We start from the raw sequence: 21,504 nt of genomic DNA on the forward strand, positions 1-21,504 counted from the left end.
TCTTTCTAAGCTTTCAAAACTTTCAAGTACACTTTTCAGTGCCAAGTATGCAATTTGCCTACTTGTCTCGGCAGCTAATCAGAAGCCTGTTTCGTGCTTCGGACTACACCATGACTGAAAAGTGTATTTGAGAGTTTTGAAAGCCGCTTAGAAAGAGGAGGCCACGTGGCTTAGAGCAGACAACGCAACGCAAACATTGCATTGTGCACCATGACAACAAACGACAACTGGAGCAAAATCTTCAGCAAGGGATATTTACCATAAATTAAGCAAGGAAGTATTTGTGGTAGGTACTTCCTTAATTTAAAAAATCCTTGATACTTTGAAACATTTTTTTGCGATTATTCATCTTATGGTGTTTGACGTTGTGAATAATGGGGCAGGCATTTTTATGGCCGGGCAGGCAACTTTTCAGAGTTGTCTGCCCGGGCAGGCATTTTTATGGCCGGGCAGGCAACTTTTCAGAGTTGTCTGCCCGGTTGTCCGCTAACTTTTTGTCATGAGTTTCAGACACTGTAATACTACAGTATCTTAATTTTGTTCATGTCTGTGTCAATCATACAGATAGATTGAACCTTTAACAACATGGAATTTACCTGATTTTTTTTCAAACCTTTATTTATTCAGAGACCCTTAGAAAATAATAATAATGTTGGGGGAAAAATGGAGGCATTCTTTGGGAATATAAGCAAAAAATAAGGTTGACTCCCCTGCACGAGATGATATTTAAATTGGCATACTTGGGTGTCGGATGCAGATTGGTTGTTGTGTGTCTAGCTCAAGATATCTCATCTCATCTCATTTTCCGTACCGCTCATTCCTCATTAGGGGGTTGCTGGAGCCTACCTCAGCTGTCTTCGGGCACGAGGCGGGGGACATTGGGAAACATTTTTCCTAAAACTCAAAACTATTAACAGTGTCTGAAACTCATGACTAAAAGTTACCGGACACCAGGACAGACAACTCACAAAAGTTCCCTGCCCGGCCATAAAGTTGCCTGCCCAATTTTTCACAACTTAAAGGACAACCGACGCCCACGGACAAGTTGTGTCCATAATTTGTAAAATCACTTCAAATGACTTCTACTGAGCGTATTTCACAAAGATTCCACCACATATAGCTATATTTTACGTTTTAAGACTCACGCTGAATATTCAGGAAGTCTTGTTTTCGAGTTGATGACGATACCTGACGTGACGTCACGTCTGGAACCCCCCTGACCGAGAAAGCGACACACAATGCATTTTGGGTACTTTGTTTGGTCTGAAAACTTCGTGTTGATGGCAAAATTAGAAAAAAAAAAACAAAGCCATGGTGAATCATTGTGTGTTGCACCAAGACTACTATTTGATACTAGTTGACAAATTCCCAGCAGACAAATGAGCTCATTTCCAACGGAGCGTGGGCGCCATCTTGTGCAGTTTCTGGGCGCTACAGACGCCTCAACATGAGACGGAAAGACATCTTTTATCAATTGCAAACATTTATGCTTTCCTCTTCAGAACTATTTGAATCATATTCATAACTGGATGAGTAACATGAAAGCATCTTCTCCGAATCTGAAGCCATTGTTTTGATTCTAGAGCAAGGCAAGACGTCTTGGCGTGATGTCACGAACTGGGGGCGGGACCTTCTGAAACGTGCCATCTCTGAGGTCATTTTGAAGTAGTTTGGGGACAATTTAACTCATTTTTATTGGTGTTTTGCATTTGACGAAAAATATCAGCCTGCCTTTTTTGGATATTTTCGATGCTATAAAACGTTTTTCTAATGTCAGTTAGGAAACAAAAAATGGTGTCAATTGTCCTTTAAAACACAAGACGACTAATCGCATAAAAAGTATTAAGGATTTTTTTTTTTTTAATTCAGGATGTACCTACCACGAAATATCCCTTGCTTAATTTATGGTAAGTATCCCTTGCTGCTGATTTTGCTCCAGTTGTGTCCATACACTAGTCGTCATGTTGCGCAATGCAATGTTTGCGTTGCGTCGTCTGCTACAAGCAACGTGAACTCCTTTTTCCACGATGCTTTTAATAATAATAATGATACATTAATTTCTGAGCACCTTTGAAAACTCTCAAGGACACTTTACAGTCACGGGATAATGTACGTGAACATTTTGCTGCGTCATAAATTTTGTTAGCTTCTTTTGAATCTTTCTGCTGTGCTTGAGGTCCTGTGCATCTACTTTGGTAAATGATATGCAAATGCACGACCTTATAATGCTCGGGAAAGTCCGAAGCACAAAGCAGGCTGCTGATTAGCTGCCGTGCAGAGTATGCAAATTGCCAAACGAACCAGTTTGTTTTCTTCCTTTAGCGATCGGTATTTGGTGAAATTTTAACCCGGATCCTTCCACAAAACGGTTCGTACAGCCAACAACCACACACGATATCACCATCGTACTAAAACGCGAAGACTTTCATTCATCAAAACCGAAAATGAAACGCATAAGCTTACAAAACAATGATTCGCACTTGCTGACAACTGTTTTGTTTACTTGGCTTTCTGCCTACCGGAAGATAGCAGCCGATCATGTGATCATAACAAATTACGTCACGCTGGCATCGCCTATAATGCTTGGGAAAGTCCAGAAGGAGGAAGCAGGCTTCTGATTGGCTGCCGTGCCAAGTATGCAAATTGCCAAATGAACCGAAATTTCTAAAACGAACAAAGATTTCGAAATCGGAATACCTTGGCTTACGAACTTAATTGGTTCCCAGATAGTGTGTAAGGCGAAAAGTGTGTATCCCAAAAATTAATTTCCCATAGGAAACCATTAAAATGAGAAAATGAGTCATTGGCTTACACCTATTGCGGTTCTTTACAACATATGGAACATGAGCTATGTTGTCAAACCGAAACTGTATCATCGGCGGGAAAAGACCCTCAATGTATTTTAGCTGCGGTTAAGCTGAACAATCGATTGAGCCTCACTGTGCCACAACACCAGATTTTTCTTGTTGCCAAATGTTGGAGTAAGGGGATAGATGTAAACCAATTATCAAAATACAATCGATGATTCTTTCCTGGTTGGATGTTTTGAGCCAAATGGAGCACAACATTTGAGGTCACTTTCAGATCAGGACCCTTGGAGTCACTGACTGGATCTATCGTTCCTGTATATGGAATGCATACATGTAGCCATCATAACCTGCCAGCACAAACAACTTGAACCCCTAGTTCAAACATGGGCAAACTACGGCCCGCGGGCCACATACCGTTCGGCTTTTTAATCCGGCCCGCCGAATTTGTCCAAATTATAGTAAAAACAGCGTCTGATAGTCTGAAAATGTTAGCGGACAAGTCAGACAACTCTGAAAAGTTGCCTGCCCGGCCATAAAGAAAGATGAGAAATCACAAAAAAAAAACATTGTCACAAAGTAAATTAAGGCTGTACCTACCACAAACACTACTTTGCTTAATATACGGAAAATATCCGTGGCCGAAAGCTTTACTGCAGTTGTCTTTTGCCGTCTTTGTGCACAATGCGTTGTTTGCGTTGCGTTGTCTCCTACGGGCCACTGAGCGCCTTTCATAACTCTCAAGTACACTTTACAGTCACGGTTTAATGTAAATTTACCTTTTATAGCGACACAAATTTTGTTAGCTTCTTTTAAATCTTTCTTCTGGGGCTAAGGGTCTGTGCATCTACTTTGAAAAATTATATGCAAACGCACGACTTTGCTTCGGACTTTCCCAAGCGTTCTTGAGAAAGTCCGAAGCACGAAGTAATCTTCTGATTGGCTGCTGTGCCAAGTATGCAAATTTCAACTGTAGGTAGCCTGTTTGTGTGCTTGGCAACGATACACGTGTACTGTTTGCGCATGAAGGCAAGCGAGGACGTCCGTGGCGAGTTTGTCGAGTGCGCGGTCAGGACAATCCATCCATGATTTTGCAGAGTTTAACACAAGTAGATATTATTGAGCTTGAGTATTTCGTTGTGTAGCAATATGTGTTGAATGTGATTCCTTTTTTCAATAAATCAGAATCAGAATCATCTTTATTGCCAACTATGTAGAACACACAAGGAATTTGTTTCCGGTAGAACACGCTGCACTAGTATCGTCGTCAAAAAAAAAAAAACAAAAAAAAACTGCTAAGTGGCACTATACAGTTCCATTTTGGCTACTGTTGGAAGAGTTCAAAGAGTTAATGGCTTGGGGGAAGAAGCTGTTTAAATGGCTGCTGGAATGTTAATGTTAATGTGTAAATGTTAATTTCTTTAACTTTCCACTTTCGATTGAAATGTATTAAAAACAGACGCAATCTTGATAAATCACAGTACGCATGTTATTTTAATCTATTTACATTTCCTCCTCCCAGTATCTGCAAAATAGTATTTAAATGCCATATCTTGCATATTCCTTGAGACAAATTTATGAACTGATAAGGGCTTTTTTCACATTTGAAAGACTGTTAATAAATCAATCAAAAAACATCCCTTTCATCCCTTTGCTGATGTGAAATGTAAATGTCTCCACTGCGAGACTAATAAAGGCAAATCCAATCCAAATTGGGTTGTAGTGTTCTTACTGTGCTATGAGGTTTGCACACACGAGATTTAAAGGACAACCGACATCAGTTTTTTGTTTCCTAACTGACATCAGAAACATGTTTTATATCATCTAAAATACCCAAAACATGCAGTATGATATTTTTAGTCAAATGAAAAACACCAATAAAAATGACTTAAAAAAAAATCGAAACCGGAAGTGGCCAGTTTCAGAAGGTCCCCCCCCCCCTTGTTCGTGGTGTCACGCCAAGACGTCTTGCCTTGCTCGATAATCAAAACAATGGCTTCAGATTCAGAGAAGCCGCTTTCTTGTCACTCATCCAGTTATGAATATGTTTGAAAAAGTTCTGAAGAGGAAAGCATACATGTTTGCAATCGATTAAAGAATTTATTCCGTGTCATTTTGAGGCAGGGGGGGGGGGTGTTGCACCCAAAAAAGGCAGAAGATGGCGACAATCTTCCGTGTGGAAATGGCTCAACATTTTTGTCACAACACACAAGGATTCACCATCGCGTTATTTATGTTTTCCTTCTAATGTCGCCATCAACACGGATCAACACGAAGTTTTCAGACCAAATAAAGTACCGCAAAATACATTGCGTGATCAAAGGACTGCTACTGTGTGTCCTTTCTCGGTCAGGGGCGTTCCTTCAGTGACGTGACGTGAGGACTCGTCACCAACTCAAAAACAAGACTTCCTGAATATTCAGCGCGAGTCTTAAAACGTAAAATATAGCTATATGCGGTGGAATCTTTGTAAAATACACTCAATAGAAGTCATTTGAAGCGATTTGACAAATTATGAACACAACTTGTCCGGAGACGTCGGTTGTCCTTTAATGCTTTAGTCTATCCGGCCCAAACATTCCCTCCAAATGCTCCTGGCCCGGCCACTCCGTCAAATTTTAGAACCCATTGTGGCCCGCAAGTCAAAAAGTTTGCCCACCCCTGCCCTAGTTCATTGGTTTATTTGGTAGACACTGCTTGAGCCATACTACCCTGAGAACCCCCCTCTCGTCTGATCTCGGAAGCTAATCAGGGTCGGGCCTGGTTAGTACTTGGATGGGAGACCGCCTGGGAATACCAGGCGCTGTACATTGGCAGTGAGTAGGTTCTATAGACCTACACGGGTGTAAAGACGACTCTGCCATCCACGAGTCTCCGGAGCCTCTAAGGCGGTCTGGTGGCGAGATCCGCCACCTTTCCAGCAGCTCCTATGGGAGTAAACCCGAAGTCAATCCGGTAATGGCGCACCTAAGGCGGTCTGGTGGCGAACTCCGCTACCTTTCCGGCAGCTCCTGCGACCATACTGACCCCAAATTGTATCAGCTCAGCTGTTGCTTTGGTCCAGTCAGTGTGGTGGAGAGAGGGAGCAAGCTGCATCGGCGACAACCTGCTCTCCATAATACACCGCCCAGGCACACTGTCCACCGGGACAACTGCTTGAGTGGAAATCTACCTTCATAGAGTACAATTTGTTAATCAATTGACAAACGCTGTGATTTGGGTAATTCTTGAAACTTTTATCATTGGCCTTACTTTGTGCAAGGATCATAATTTGGGCTACCCCGAGTTCCTTGTTTTGAGTTGTCTGCTCTATGCAAGTCCCTTTTTATAATTTTGAAGCGATCCCTTGACATACAGTACATTCTGCAGCATAATCAGTTAGTGGTGATAGCTTTCAAGCCCAATGCATCCGAGTGTTTGGTCATTTTGAGATTGAGAAACAATATATCAATCCCAGCCACTTCTCAAGCTCTTCTTTGGTGAGAAACAGGGGCTTATTGATGTCATTTTGCATTGCATAGAATTTCGACTGTTCAACAATAATATCCATCATTTTTTCATCGAAAATACTTTGAAAATATTTGAATGGTGATAGAAGTTCATCAATGCAACAGTCACGACTGTGTCAGATGCCAAAATGTCTTCATCAACATGGTCATCTATTTCATTCTCATCAGGATCTGGAAAGATCTAAAGCACATGGGTATTTTAGACATTAGACAACATTCAAAAAAGCAAAAACTATACCTATCATTTGATGTCAATGGTCTGATCTTACAGTGAAATGGGCATCTCTTTCCTTACATTATATCACAAACAGAACTTCAGTCCTTTCAGATGTTTTATCTTCCAGTCATAGTACTGTATTTGAGAATGTGAAATGCACATACGGTAGTGGGGACTATTTTGTCCACTAGGTGGCAACAAAACCTTACATGGCACAAGTGGAAATACAACCTATTACGTTCTTCAAAACAATCATTTCTACATTTTCTGATTACAAATTCTTTCTCTCAGATGATTTTAGTTGACATGCCAATCTAATGTTCTATAGGCCTTCAGAAGTAATTCTGCTGTCTTTGATTTGCCCCGAATAAAATATAGACTTTTAGCTTTTCATGTCATTATTTTCACAGAAACGTGTGTTGCTGCTCCTGCTCCTACTATGTTTCACGGTCTTTTGGAAATAGGAAGTTTTATTTTAAATTTGTACGAGACATTATGATAAAAATGTTTACGTTTTCTAATTTCTGTTTAAGAGATACCAAAAAAACATTTGGACCTCCGTTTCAATAATTATATTGAGAATGCAAAGCTATGAGGTACAGCTATTAGTGTAAAACGCACCATTCACTTACAATTATTCGGATCGGGTACCAAGTCAGGATCAACAATCTTCTTCTTCTTCTTTTCCTTTCGGCTTTTCCCCTCAAGGGTCGCCACAGCGATCAATGTCCTCCATCTATCCCGTTTTTGTGCATCCTCTTCTCTCACACCAGCTACCTTCATGTCCTCTTTGACCACATCCATAAACCTCCTCTTCGGTCTTCCCCTCGGTCTCCTGCCTGGCAGTTCAAGGCTCAGCATCCTTCTCCCGATATAGTCACTCTCTCTCCTCTGGACATGTCCAAACCATCTCAGTCTGGTCTCTCTAACTTTCTCTCCAAAGCCTCTAATATGAGTTGTCCCTCTAATGTACTCATTCCTGATCCTACCCAACCTGGTCACTCCCAAAGAAAACCTCAACATCTTCAGCTCTGCTACCTCCAGCTCTGCTTCCTGTCTTTTCTTCAGTGGCACCGTCTCCAGTCCAAACATCATGGCTGGTCTCACCACGGTTTTATACACTTTTCCTTTCATCCTAGCTGAAACCCTTCTATCACACATCACACCTGACATTTTTCTCCAGCCGGTCCAGCCTGCCTGGACGCGCTTCTTCACCTATTTTCCACACTCTCCATTGCTCTGGACATTGCTCTTGACCCCAAGTACTTAAAATCCTCCACTTTCTTTATCTCTTCTCTGTAGCATCACTCTTGCACTTGGATCCCTCTCATTCACACAAATATATTCCGTCTTGCTGCGACTGATCTTCATTCCTCTCCTTTCCAGGGCATATCTCCACAGCTCTAGTTTCTCCGCCACCTGTTCCCTGTTCTCGCTACAGATCACAATGTCATCTGCAAACATCATGGTCCAAGGAGATTCTTGTCTAATATCGACTGTCAGCCTGTCCATCACCATAGCAAACAAGAAGGGGCTCAGAGCTGACCCCTGGTGGAGTCCCACCTCCACCTTGAATTCCTCAGTCACACCGACAGCACACCTCACAACTGAATTACAGTCATGATACATGTCTTGCACCGACCGCTCTGACATACTTTTCCATCACTCCAGACTTCCTCATGCAATGCCACAGCTCTTCTCTGGGCACCCTGTCGTTCGCTTTCTCCAGATCTACAAAGACACAATGCAATTCCTTCTGACCTTCTCTGTACTTCTCTATCAGCATTCTTAAATCAAACACTGCATCTGTCCCCCTTCATCCTCTTCAGCACCCTCCTCACTTCATCCTTGCTAATGCTTGCTACCTCTTGGTCCACAATAGTCATGTCTTCTACTCTTTGTTCCTTCTCATTTTCTTCATTCCTCAATTCTCCAAAGTACTATTTCTATCTTGCCATCACACTACTGGCACCTGTTAATACATTGCCATCTTTATCCTTAATCACCCGAACCTGCTGCAGGTCCTTACCATCTTTGTCTCTCTGTCTCGCCAGCCTGTAAAGATCAGTCCCGCCTTCCTTGCTGTCCAACGTAGCATACAAGTCATCATAGGCCTCTTGTTTGGCCTTTGCCACCTTTACTTTAACAGTGTGCTACATCTCCTTGTACTGCTGTCTACTCTCGTCCATCCTCTCACTGTCCCACTTCTTCTTTGCTAACCTCTTTCCCTGTATACACTCCTGCACCTCCCCATTCCACCACCAAGTCTCCTTATCTACCTTTCTTCCACTCGATACACCAAGTACTTTCCGACCTGTGTCTCTGATTATGTTCACTATAGTTTGCCAGTCATCTGGGAGGACCTCTTGCCCACCCAGTCCTTGTCTTACCTCCTTCCTAAATGTCATGCAACACTCTTCCTTTTTCAACTTCCACCATTTTGTCCTTACTTCAGCCTTTGGGTTCTTCATCTTCCTCACTGCCAGTGTCATCCTACACACCACCAACCTATGCTGTCTGGCTACACTCTCGCCAACCAATACTTTGCACTGATTTCCTTTAGATGTCGCCGTTGACACAAAATGTAGTCTACCTGTGTACTTCTGCCTCCACTCTTATAGGTCACCCGATGTTCCTGTTTCTTCTGAAAGAGAGTATTCACAATAGCCATTTGCATTCTCTTAGCAAAGTCAACTACCATCTGTCCTTCAGCGTTCCTCATCTGGAGTCCAAACCTACCCATCACCTCCTCATCATATTTGTTTCCTGCGCCAACATGTCCATTGAAGTCTCCACCAATTACAACCCTCTCACTTCTGGGGATGTTCTGTATGACTTCATCAAAGTCCAACCAAAATTTCTCCTTCTCCGCCAGCTCACATCCTACTTGTGGGGCATACCCACAAACAACATTGAACATCACACCTTCAATTTCTAGCTTTAGACTCATCATTCTATCTGATACTCTTTTTACTTCTAAGACATTCCTAACAAACTCTTCTTTTAAGATAACCCCAACTCCATTTCTCTTTCTGTCTCCACCATGATAGAACAACTTAAACCCTGACCCTAAGCTTCTAGCCTTGCTCCCTTTCCACCTGGTCTCCTGGACACACAGTATGTCTACCTTCCTTCTCTGCATCATGTCAACCAGCTCTCTACCTTTACCTGTCATTGTTCTTACATTCAAAGTTCCTACTCTTAGTTCTATACTCGTGGCGTTCCATCTCTCTCTTTTCCTCCGGGCACACCTCCCTCCTCTCCTTCTTCGACCAACAGTCGTCCATTTTCCACCGGCACCCTGAAGGTCAACAGTACCAATGGCGGCCGTTGTTATCCCAGGCCTCGACCGATCCGGTATGGGATTCATAGGTTTGATTCGCATATTTGTTTTGGCAATTTTTTTTACGTCGGATGCCCTTCCTGACACAACCCTCTGTATTTATCCGGGCTTGGGACCGGCACAATAAGACACTGGCTTGTGCCCCCTTGTGGCTACATTCACGTCAGGATCAACAATATCATCATGACATTAGCGTTAGCACGCCGAATGTTCCAAATTCGGGACACTACTTATTTTTTATATTTCTTGGTAAATAAACAAGTTAGCTTTAGTTTATGCATTTCAGCATCAAGGTAAATCTCTTCTGAATAGCTCATAAAATCGTCACAACATATATTTACGTGATATTTGATTCATGACGAAAAATAGAAGGAGCTTTGAAGATGCAGGAGCGCAAGTTGTGTTGCGCAAGAAGGAGATGATGTCACTGACGCTCTTAAAGGCAAAGCTGCACAAAACCTGTTTTAAAGGGACATGTAACTTGTGTTGCATCAGTTCCAATCGGCACTTTACCTTACTGCTACCTTACATTTTTTCGATCTGTAAGCCATTTAAGCCAAAACCATTTCAGTTTTTTCACTATCAGATGAACACAATGATACACATAGAAATGGTCCTTCCAATAATCGCTAAGGCAGGGGTCGGGAACCTTTTTAACTAAGAACCATAAAAGTAAAATAATTCAAAATGTTTTTCAGCCAGAGCCACACACACGCGCACGCGCAGCCACTTTTCAACAAAATATCAGAATGTATTATTTAAAATAACTTTGTGATAGTACTCACCGTTAACATGGATGGTTTTCCGTTCCTTGTGTTTGGTAAAAATCCAGGAAAACGATCGGAATGAAATTCAATTTGCCGGTCCAGAGATGAAGTTACTGCTAGCGAGTCTGCACACGGCTCATAAGCTTCCACACTTGCTATCTGCAATCTACTTCTCGCAGAAGTATGTCGATGCTAACGTTAACATGGGGCTTGTTAAAATGTCACTGACATTCGACTGTTTCATCGATGGTATTGTTTCATTGCAAATTAGAATCAGAACATTTTCTCTCCTCTAATGCTCCGGTGCATTCAGGCTGAAGTGCACAAGTTGGGCTCATTTAAAGGGCCGTTTACCTGTTTCAACATGACGGCCACTATCATCCAATCAACATGGCGCTTTCGGCCATTCTAGGTCAGTGTCATCCAATCAAAATTGCGCTTTCCGACAACTGCAGCCCCAACGGGAAATGAACGACGAAAAAAACGACAATATGTATTATAATATGTAATATTTATCGGCGAGTCATATGCAATCACCAAAAGAGCCATATATGGCTCGCGAGCCATAGGTTCCCGACCCCTGCCCTAAGGGATAGTTCGGTGTCATTAATCACGTGAAAGCATCGAGGAAATAAAGCCTTTGTGTAAAGCTTTGTTGCGAAGGATGGTAGCAATGGTGGACTTAGCATATCGGTACCGGGCCGCTAAATCAGACAAACGCACACCCCGTTCGTGTTTCTCAATGACCTCCTTCTTCTCCTCGACTGTAAATTTGTTTTGTGTCTTCTTCGGCTGAACACGAGCCTGTGGTGGGGTCTTTTTCGGTCCAATAACAGCAAAAGTATCATTGAAGACGATCGACGTGTGCATTCAGATCAAGGGGGTGTGGAAAGGTAGGCCGGCTTTATTTAATATCTACTGTAGATAGATAGATGGATGGATGGATGGCTCGATGGATAGATGAAAGAAAAGGTGCATAAAACGGTGGTGAGACCAGCCATGATGTTTGGACTGGAGACGGTGCCACTGAAGAAAAGACAGGAAGCAGAGATGAAGAATATGTTGATGTTTTCTTTGGAAGTGACCAGGTTTGATAGGATCAGTAATAGAATTCGAGGGACAACTCATATTAGAGGCTTTGAAGAGAAAGCCAGAGAGGCCAGACTGAGATGGTTTGGACATGTCCAGAGGAGAGGGAGTGACTATATCGGGAGAATGATGCTGAGCCCTGAACTGCCAGGCAGGAGACCGAGAGGAACATGAAGGTAGCTGGTGTGAGAGAAAAGGATGCACAAAACCGGGGTAGATGGAGGACATTGATTCGCTGTGGCGACCCCTGAGAGGAAAAGCCGACAGGAAAAGAAAATAGATAACTAGATAGACAGACAGACAAATCGATTTTTATTAATTTATTTATTTGACTTTTTCTTTCCCCGAAAACAGGTCTTGCCACTGGAGAGGGCGAGCTTGTCAGAACAACTTCAGCTCAGCCCTATGTCCTCTTCAAGTGACCTTTGCTACGGCTGGTTGAAAATCCCACCGCGCTGCATGTTGGAACATCCAGATGCTTACCGAACCCTCAACCATCTTATCTCTGGCTTCAAGAATTTTGAAAAAAAGATCAACTACACATTTAGCAACAAGGCTTATTTACTGCAAGCTTTCACCCATGCTTCCTACCATTACAACACAATCACAGGTAAGACTGCTGCTGAATATATTTTTTGGGGCCTTATTGTTTTTGTATTGTCTTGGTTTTAGGGCCTGAGCAACGACTTTCCTTTAAAGGGCAACCGACACCATTTTTTTCTTTCCTAATTGACATCAGAAAAAAACGTTTTATAGAATCTAAAATACCCAAAACACGCAGGCTGATATTTTTAGTCAAATGCGAAACACCAGTGTCCCAAAACTACTTCAAAATGACCCTTGTTCGTGACGTCACGCCACGACATCTTGCCTTAATCGAGAGAAGATGCTTTCCTGTTACTCATCCAGTTATGAATATGATTCAAATAATTCTGAAAAGGAAAGCATAAATTAAATGTTTGCAATCGATTAAAGAAGTATCAATTCGAGCCATCTGGACTCTAATGTAGCTCCCAGAAAATGCACAAGATGGCACACAAACTCCGTTAGAAATGGGCTGATTTGTCTGCTGGGAATTTGTGTCAACTAGAATCAAATAGTAGTCTTGGTGTAACACACAACGATTCACCATCGCGTTATTTGTGTTTTCTTTCTAATTTCGCCATCAACATGAAGTTTTCAGACCAAACAAAGTACCCAAAATGCATTGTGTGTCGCTTTCTCGGTCAGGGGGGGTTCCAGACGTGACGTCACGGTCGGTATCTTAACCAACTCAAAAACAAGACTTCCTGAATATTCAGTGCAAGTCTTGTAAAATGTAGCTATACGCGGTGGAATCTTTGTAAAATATGCTCAATAGAAGTTATTTGAAGCGATTTTACAAATTATGGACACAACTTCTCCGGAGGCATCGGTTGTCCTTCAAAGCAGTGGTCCCCAACCTTTTTTTGCGCCATGGACCGGTTTAATGTCAGAAAATATTTTTAAGGACCGGCGGATAAATACAACAAAATAAAATGATACGACAGGCATGGAAACTGTTTTTACTTTCTTTTAAATATAATAATAAATGTGAATCCATTGTGTATTTTTATCCAACTTCATTAGCAGAGTCCTGGTAACATTGCACCAGCAACAACATAATTATGTAACATCGTCTCTGCCCATTAACACTCTATGGTCACCATGGTAATGTTTAAATGTGCCTTCAAAATAAGATACACCACAAAAACAAGTACAAAGCGCATTAAAAATACAACTCACTACAACTGAATCAGTGGGACCCCTGAACTTGTTTCTCTGCAACGAGATGGTCCCATCAAGGGATAATGGGAGACAATGACACCCGAAGTGTCTTGCTTATATCCAGTCTACTCCGTAATTTTATTTTTGTTGCTGTCACTGCAGAAAACCCCGTTTGACACAAATAAGATGTCGGAAACAGCAACAGTGTTTTCAGTCCTGTTGTGGCGATCTCGGGGTATTCTGCAATCACTTTAATCCAGAACACCGGCAGAGTTGTTGTCGCAACCATACTTTTAAGTCCGCCATCATTTGCGAACTCCAGCAGTTGTTCTTCCTCTTGTACATGCATGCTGGATTCACCTGGTTTGTTGACAAATGGTTTGCAGATCCATTCCTTGGCAGTTCGTGGGTCTTTTGTGGCTGGGAAGTAGCGCTCAAATTCTTTTAAAACCAAAGACAGGTGCTCGTGCATCAGCTGGGGGAATAAATGCTCGGGCTCAGTCTCTTCCAAAAACCCTGCCAACGTTTGAAACATGTCAAATACACTGCTATTCACGCGCCGTCCCCATAAATCCAGTTTGGCTTTAAATGCCGCTACTTTATCAGCCAACTTGAAGACAGTTGTCATTTTCCCCTGAAGTGACCGATTGAGTTCATTGAGCAGGTTGAATATGTCACACAAGTAAGCGAGCTTTGCCACCCATTCCTCACAGTGACTTTTCATTTCTCATAAAATATGATAAAACATAGTTCGGTCTCAGATAATAAATAAAACGGAAATTATGTAAATTATTTATTATTATTTATTCTTTCTGTGCTGCCCGGTACCAAATGACCCACGGTACCGTCCGCGGCCCGGGGGTTCGGGACCTCTGCTTTGAAGGACAACCGACGCCTCTACACAATTTGTGTCCATAATTTGTAAAATCACTTGAAATGACTTCTTCTGAGCGTATTTTACAAAGATTCATCAGCATATACAGTAAAGTCTCGTTATAACGATATCGGATATATCGATAGTCCCGGTTATATCGATAGTATTTATATGCACGCACGGAGAAAATTACATGCAAACAGGGTCGGATATATCGATAGTCCCGGTTATATCGATATTTTTTCGGACTCCCTTGAATATCGATATAACGAGACTTTACTGTAGCTATATTTTACGTTTTAAGACTCGCGCTGAATATTCAGGAAGTCTTGTTTTTGAGTTGGTGACGAGTCCTGACGTCACGTCACGGAAGGAACGCCCCTGAGTGAGAAAGGACGCACTGTAGCAGTCCTTTCATCAAGTCAATGCATTTTGCGGTACTTTGTTTGGTCTGAAAACTTTGTGTTGCTCCGTGTTGATGGCGAAATTAGAAGGAACACATAAATAACACGATGGTAAATCGTTGTATGTTGCACCAAGCAACTATTTGATATTCGCTGATAAAAATTCCAAGGAAAAAAATCAGCCCATTTCCACTGAGCTTTGTCGCCATCTTCTGTCTTTTTTGGGTGCTACATCCCCCCCCCCCAGTTGCCTCAAAATGACACGGAATAAATATTTTCATCGTTTGCAAACATGTATGCTTTCCTATTCAGAACTATTTGAATCATATTCATAACTGGATGAGTAACAAGAAAGTATCTTCTCCGAATCTGAAGCCATTGTTTTGATTCTCGAGCAAGGCAAGATGTCTTGGTGTGACACCACGAACAAGGGGGCAAACCTTGAAGTAGTTTTTAGACACTTTAAGTAATTTTTATTGGTGTTTTGCATTTGACTACAAATATCATACTGCATGTTTTGGGTATTTTAGATGCTATAAAACGTTTTTCTGATGTCAGGAAACAAAAAAGTGTTGTCAGTTGTCCTTTAAGGACCATAAGTGCTTACAGCTCTAGTTTGTTAGTTCACTTTGGTTTTCACAAAATGGCTCAGTTGCACAACCTTGAAACCGGATTTTGAAAAGCTGAAGCCATATGTAAAATTGAATCGCCTCCCAAAAACTTCTTGCAGCTTGATGCTAAATTAATTTTAGTTCAAATCTTACCCTATTTTTGGCCTTTACGAGAAGTCACTTTTTTTTTTCCTCACAATGGAGAAATTACCAATTTACATCAGCTAAAATTATAAAAAGGAGAAGTACAATAAAAGAATGTATAAAAAGTGTATACAAGTAAATATACATGTTAAAATATAAATCTATGCATATTCTAAATGGAAGTGTCGGGGTAAGTTCAGGTTTTCAGGTCCAGGTTTTCAGATCTGTCTATTCAATATCCTGACAGCAGTCGGCAGGAACGGACCGCGCTACGTTCTTCTTCCAGCACGGGTGTATCAGTCTCCGGCCAAAGGAGGTGCCCAGGGCTGTCAGCCTTGACTGCAAGTGTGTGGGATGGTCTGTCCATCATAGGCTTTGGCTTATATCCTCAATCCGTTTTTCTTGAAGTTTCTTGACACTAAAAACGTGAACGATTATTTAAAAGCAGCAGTTTTTATCTCACCCCATTTGGTTACTATAACAAGGGCTTGTTTGCTCATCAATGATGGTACGGTGGGGCTTTGGTTTACGAACTTAATTGGTTCCCAGAAAGTGTGTAAGGTGAAAAGTGTGTATCCCAAAAATTACTTTTCCATAGGAAACCATTAAAATGAGAATAATCCGTTCCCAGGTCTCCATAAAATATAATTTTCAACTAAATAAACTTTAAAACAACACACAATATACCTTATTCTATGTATAATAAATGTGCTATTGTATTATAATGAAAGAAATACACTGCACCGTATAATAAAGTCACTTTATTTACATTTGTGATGGTCGTTGATGGCTCTTAATGATACCTGTATTTTTCTGACTTGTAAGGTCTTACACAACTGAGGCATCACCTTATCATTCATCATGTTGTTTATTCTCATCGCCACAGTCTTTTGGATGGAACTGTTCAATAAAAGCCTGCACATCATTTTCCCCTTTCAAGATGGCGCCCCCCTGTGTGGCTGCCTCCACAGCAGCTCTTTCCCTTTCTTGTCTACTTTTTCACTTCTTTACTTTTTCGTTTTTGTTTTGCCTGATCTCGCTCCATAAACCTACGGAGAGGAGATGGGCATCTTTTCTTTTGCTCATTGCCGTTATTTTTTACTTTTTCATCGCTCCTGTGAACGGGGAATCCACGCGCACGCGGAATCCCATTGTTTACAGTCGAGACCAGCTACTAGCGTGGCGGGCTAATAGCGGACTAGCGGCCGCCGCACCAGACATCCCCGATGAATTGAAGAGGAGGAAACGAGGATGTCGGGCCGGGAAAGATCGCCGCAAAAGAACGAGGAAATACCGACACGTTCTCCCGTCCGTCATCATGGGGAACGTGAGATCGCTCCCAAATAAAATGGACGAGCTGGCGGCGCTAACGCGACATCAGAGGGAGTACCGGGAAGCCAGCTTGCTACTCGTCACGGAGACATGGCTTTCGGCAATCACTCCGGACGCCCACGCAGAGTTGGAGGGCTTCCAACTCGTACGAGCGGACAGAAATGAAGGCAGCGGTAAGCAGAAAGGAGGGGGGATTGCTGTATTTGTGAATGACAAATGGTGCAATCCTGGGCACATCACGGTGAAGGAAAAACTTTGCACTCGGGACATCGAGCTGCTAGCCGTTAGCCTTCGGCCGCATTACCTGCCACGGGAATTCTCACACGTCATAGCCGTGATGACGTACATTCCCCCTACGGCAAATGGCGGCGCTGCCTCCGATGCCCTCATATCTGTTGTAAACAAGCTGCAAACCCAGTCTACCAACGCCTTGTTTATCATCTCAGGGGACTTCAATCACATTTCCCTGAAATTCTCCCTCCCAACATTCACACAGTATGTAACTTGTGCCACCAGAGACAATAACATATTGGACCTATTTTATTCAAACGCCAAGGATGCATACAAACCCTCCCCCCTCCCCCCTCTCGGAAGAGCAGACCACAATATGGTTTATCTCCAGCCTGTGTACAAACCCCTTGTCCAGAGGCAACCAGCTGTGACCCGCACGATCAAAAGATGGTCCACAGAAGCTGAAGAAGCTCTGCGGGACTGTTTTGATTCAACCAGGTGGGAGCTCTTTACTGAGATTCATGGGGAAGACATTGACTCACTCACCAACACCATCACAGACTACGTTAACTTTTGTGAACAAAACACCGTACCCACCAGGACTGTGCGGTGTTTTGCCAACAACAAACCATGGATTAATCCCGACATAAAAGTCCTCCTGAAGGAGAAGAAAAGGGCTTTTGTGTCGGGCAACAGAGAGGAACTGAAGGCCGTGCAGATCCAACTGAGGAGGAAGATCAGAGAGGGGAAGAAGGCCTACAGGATGAAAATGGAGGAGCAGCTGCAAGCCAGCAATGTCGCTGGTGTCTGGAAGGGCCTGAAAAACATCTCAGGCCACAAAAGCCCAGTGACATTGAACGAAAAAGACAAGGACTGGGCAGATGAACTCAACCGCTTTTTCAATCGGTTTGACAAGACGCCAGCCGCCCCCGGCCCACCGTCAACTTCACCTGTAGCTGCACCTGCACCAACTCTCACTGTGGCCTTACCCTCCCTGCCCCCTCTCACGACCAGCTTTCCACAACCAACATCTGCCCTCCCAACCGTTGCCACACCCTCAGCCGCCACTCTGCCTCCTGGTTCCTGCCTGTCTGTCACAACTGCGCAGGTGAGGAACCAACTGAGGAGGATGAAGGTGAGGAAGGCAGCAGGTCCGGATGACATCAGTTCCCGACTCCTCAAGACCTGCTCCGACCAGCTGTGTGACATTGTCCAGCACTTGTTCAACCCGAGCCTGAAGCTGGGCAGAGTTCCACAGCTGTGGAAAACGTCATGCCTGGTCCCAGTGCCCAAGATTGCCAACCCCAAAGAGCTCAACAGCTACAGACCGGTGGCGCTGACGTCTCACCTGATGAAGACGCTGGAGAGACTCGTCCTCGCCCACCTGCGACCGCTGGCAAGCTCATCGCTGGACCCGCTGCAGTTTGCCTACCAGCCCAGCATCGGTGTGGAGGATGCCATCATCTACCTCCTCCATACGGCGCTGCTGCACCTGGAGAATGCTGGGAGCACGGTGAGGATCACATTCTTCGATTTCTCCAGTGCCTTCAACACCATCCAGCCCAGTCTACTGGGGGACAAGCTGCAGCATGCCGGAGTCGACCATCACCTCACATCCTGGATTACAGACTACCTCACAAACAGGCCACAGTACGTAAGGGTAAAGAACTGAGTCGGACAGGCTTCTCTGCAGCACCGGAGCGCCGCAGGGAACAGTCCTGGCTCCATTCCTCTTCACCCTCTACACCTCGGACTTCAACTACAACACCCCAACCTGCCACCTTCAGAAGTTCTCTGACGACTCAGCTATTGTCGGCCTCATTACAGAGGGAGACGATAGGGAGTACAGGGGACTGACAAAGGACTTTGTGGACTGGTGCCAGCAGAATCACCTCCAGATCAACACTGGCAAAACCAAGGAGCTGGTGGTGGATTTCTGCAGGAAACAATCGTCACCTGCACCATTGAACATCCAGGGTTCGGACATTGAGAGGGTGACCTCCTACAAGTACCTGGGTGTTACTCTCAACAATAAACTGGACTGGACAACAAACACGGATGCCCTAATCAAAAAGGGACAGAGTCGCCTCTTCCTCCTCAGGAAACTGAGGTCTTTTGGAGTTCAGGGGTCACTCCTAAAGACTTTCTATGACTCTGTGGTGGCATCAGCCATCCACTATGGCATTGTCTGCTGGTCAGGCAGCATCACCACCCGGGACAGAAAAAGACTGGAGCGCTTTGTCAAGCGGGCCAGTTCTGTCGTGGGCTGCTCGCTGGACTCTCTTGAGGAGGTGGGCAACAGACGGACGCTAGCTAAACTAAAAGCTATGACGGACAGCCCCTCCCACCCCCTCCTGCCCATCCTGACAGCTCTGGGTAGCTCCTTTAGCCAGAGACTATTACACCCGCGCTGCAAGAAGGAGAGGTACCGCCGCTCGTTCCTACCGACTGCTGTCAGGCTTCACAATTCCCAATGATCACATGTGAAAAAAAAAAAAAAACTGGACACTTGTAAATATGGGTTGTTGCAATATATCTAAATGCATCTCTTGATTCTGCACTATGTACAGTCTTGTTTATAGAACGGTTTTTGCACATCTACATTTGCACAGTATACAGTTGACATTTTTATTTTGTTATGCTTAGAATATCTTGTTTTCTATCCTTTCACTCCCACCCCAACCCCATCCCTCTTCAATTGCTGCTGTGGACTGCAAATTTCCCCATTGCGGGACGAATAAAGGTATTCTGATTCTGATTCTGATCATTCCACTTTGCCTTGATGCTTGCCAACATTGCCTTGATGCTCTCACTTGATGCTGCAGCCATCTCCTCCTCCTCGCCCTCAAATGACAAATACTGAATGGCTTGCTTCTGTTTGTCCTCTTGAAGGCAAATAAAATCATCTGGATTAAGGACCTCATTATGGTCAGCAACAAGCTCCTCAATGTAATCTGCATCCACTTCAAGTCCCATGTTCTGTCCAATGGAAACAATGTCGTCCAAAACAACAGAGTCATGAGGATCAAAGTCCCTCTCAAGGATGTATGCGGGCCACAAATTCTTCCATGCTGCATTCAAGGATCGAAGGGTAACATCATGCCAAGCCTGAACACAATGATACACATTGGAATGGTCCTTCCAATAATCCCTAAGGGATAGTTCGGTGTCATGTGAAATCATCGAGTAAATACAGCCTTTGTGTAAAGCTTTGTTGCAAAGGATGGTAGCAATGGTGGACTTAGCATATCGGTACTGGGCCACTAAATCAGACAAACGCACACCTCGTTCGTGTTTCTCAATGATCTCCTTCTTCTCCTCGACTGTAATTTTGTTTTGTGTCTTCTTCGGCTGAACACGAGCCTGTGGTGGGTTCTTTTCCGGTCCCATCCATCCATCTTCTGCCGCGTATCCGGGGTTGGGTCGCGGGGGCAGCACCTTCAGCCCAGACTTCCCTCTCCCTAGCCACTTGTAGCTCGTCCTGGCGGATCACGAGGCGTTCCCATGCCAGCTGGGTCGTCCCCGAGGTCTCCTGCCAGTGGGGCATGCTCGGAACACCTCACGAGGGAGGCGTCCCGGGGGCATCCTAATCAGATGCCCGAGCCACCTCATCTGGCTTCAACGCTTCGGCTGCACCGAGAAATCCTGTCCATAAAGGTTATGAACAGAATCGGTGACAAAGGGCAGCCTTGGTGGAGCCCAACCCTCACTGGAAACGATTCCGACTTATTGCCGGCAATGCGAACCAGACTCTGACATCGGTCGTATAGGGACAGAACGGCCTGTATCAGGCCCTCCTGTACCCCATATTCCCGAAGCACCCCCCACAGAACTCCACGAGGGACACGGTCAAACGCTTTCTCCAAGTCCACAAAGCACATATAGACTGGTTGGGCGAATTCCCACATGAGCATTGAAATTGCCCAGCAGAACAAGGGAGTATCCAGGGGGAGCGCTCTCCAGCACACCCCCTAAGGTCTCCAAAAATGATGGGTACACTGAACTGCTGTTTGGTGCATATGCACAGACAACAGTCATAACCCATCCCCCCCACCCGAAGGCGGAGGGAAGCAACCCTTTCGTCTACCGGGGTGAATCCCATCGTACAGGCGGCGAGTTGGGGGGCAATAAGTACGCCGACACCTGCTCTACGCTTCTCACTGTGGGCAACTCCAGAGTGGAAGAGAGTCCAACGCCTTTCGAGAGGGCTGGTACCGAAACCCAGGCTGTGTGTGGAGGCAAGCCCAACTATGTCTAGTCGGAACTTTTCGACCTCGTGCACCAGCTCAGGCTCCTTCCCTGTAAGAGAGGTGACATTCCACGTCCCAAGAGCTAGCTTCTGCAGTCGAGGGTCGGACCGTCAGGGTCCCCGCCTTTGGCTGCTGCCCATCTCACAATGCACCCGACCCCTCTGGCCCCTCGCATGGGTG

At 44.2% G+C, this 21,504-nt stretch overlaps 1 protein-coding gene across 2 annotated transcripts in view; it reads left to right on the forward strand.

Annotated features, from left to right (window-relative positions):
* The window catches only part of dicer1 (dicer 1, ribonuclease III), a 141,695-nt gene that overhangs the window by 96,017 nt on the left and 24,174 nt on the right, over positions 1–21,504 (forward strand). For both annotated transcript variants that reach the window (XM_089005186.1, XM_089005187.1), the window contains one exon: positions 12,087–12,342. In XM_089005186.1, coding sequence (XP_088861312.1) covers positions 12,087–12,342 — 256 coding nt within the window. The remainder of the gene's footprint in view (positions 1–12,086; positions 12,343–21,504) is intronic.

The sequence above is a fragment of the Hippocampus bargibanti genome, linkage group LG09, assembly GCF_051943395.1.
Source record: "Hippocampus bargibanti isolate YZ-2025 linkage group LG09, ASM5194339v1, whole genome shotgun sequence".
Lineage (NCBI taxonomy): Eukaryota > Metazoa > Chordata > Actinopteri > Syngnathiformes > Syngnathidae > Hippocampus > Hippocampus bargibanti.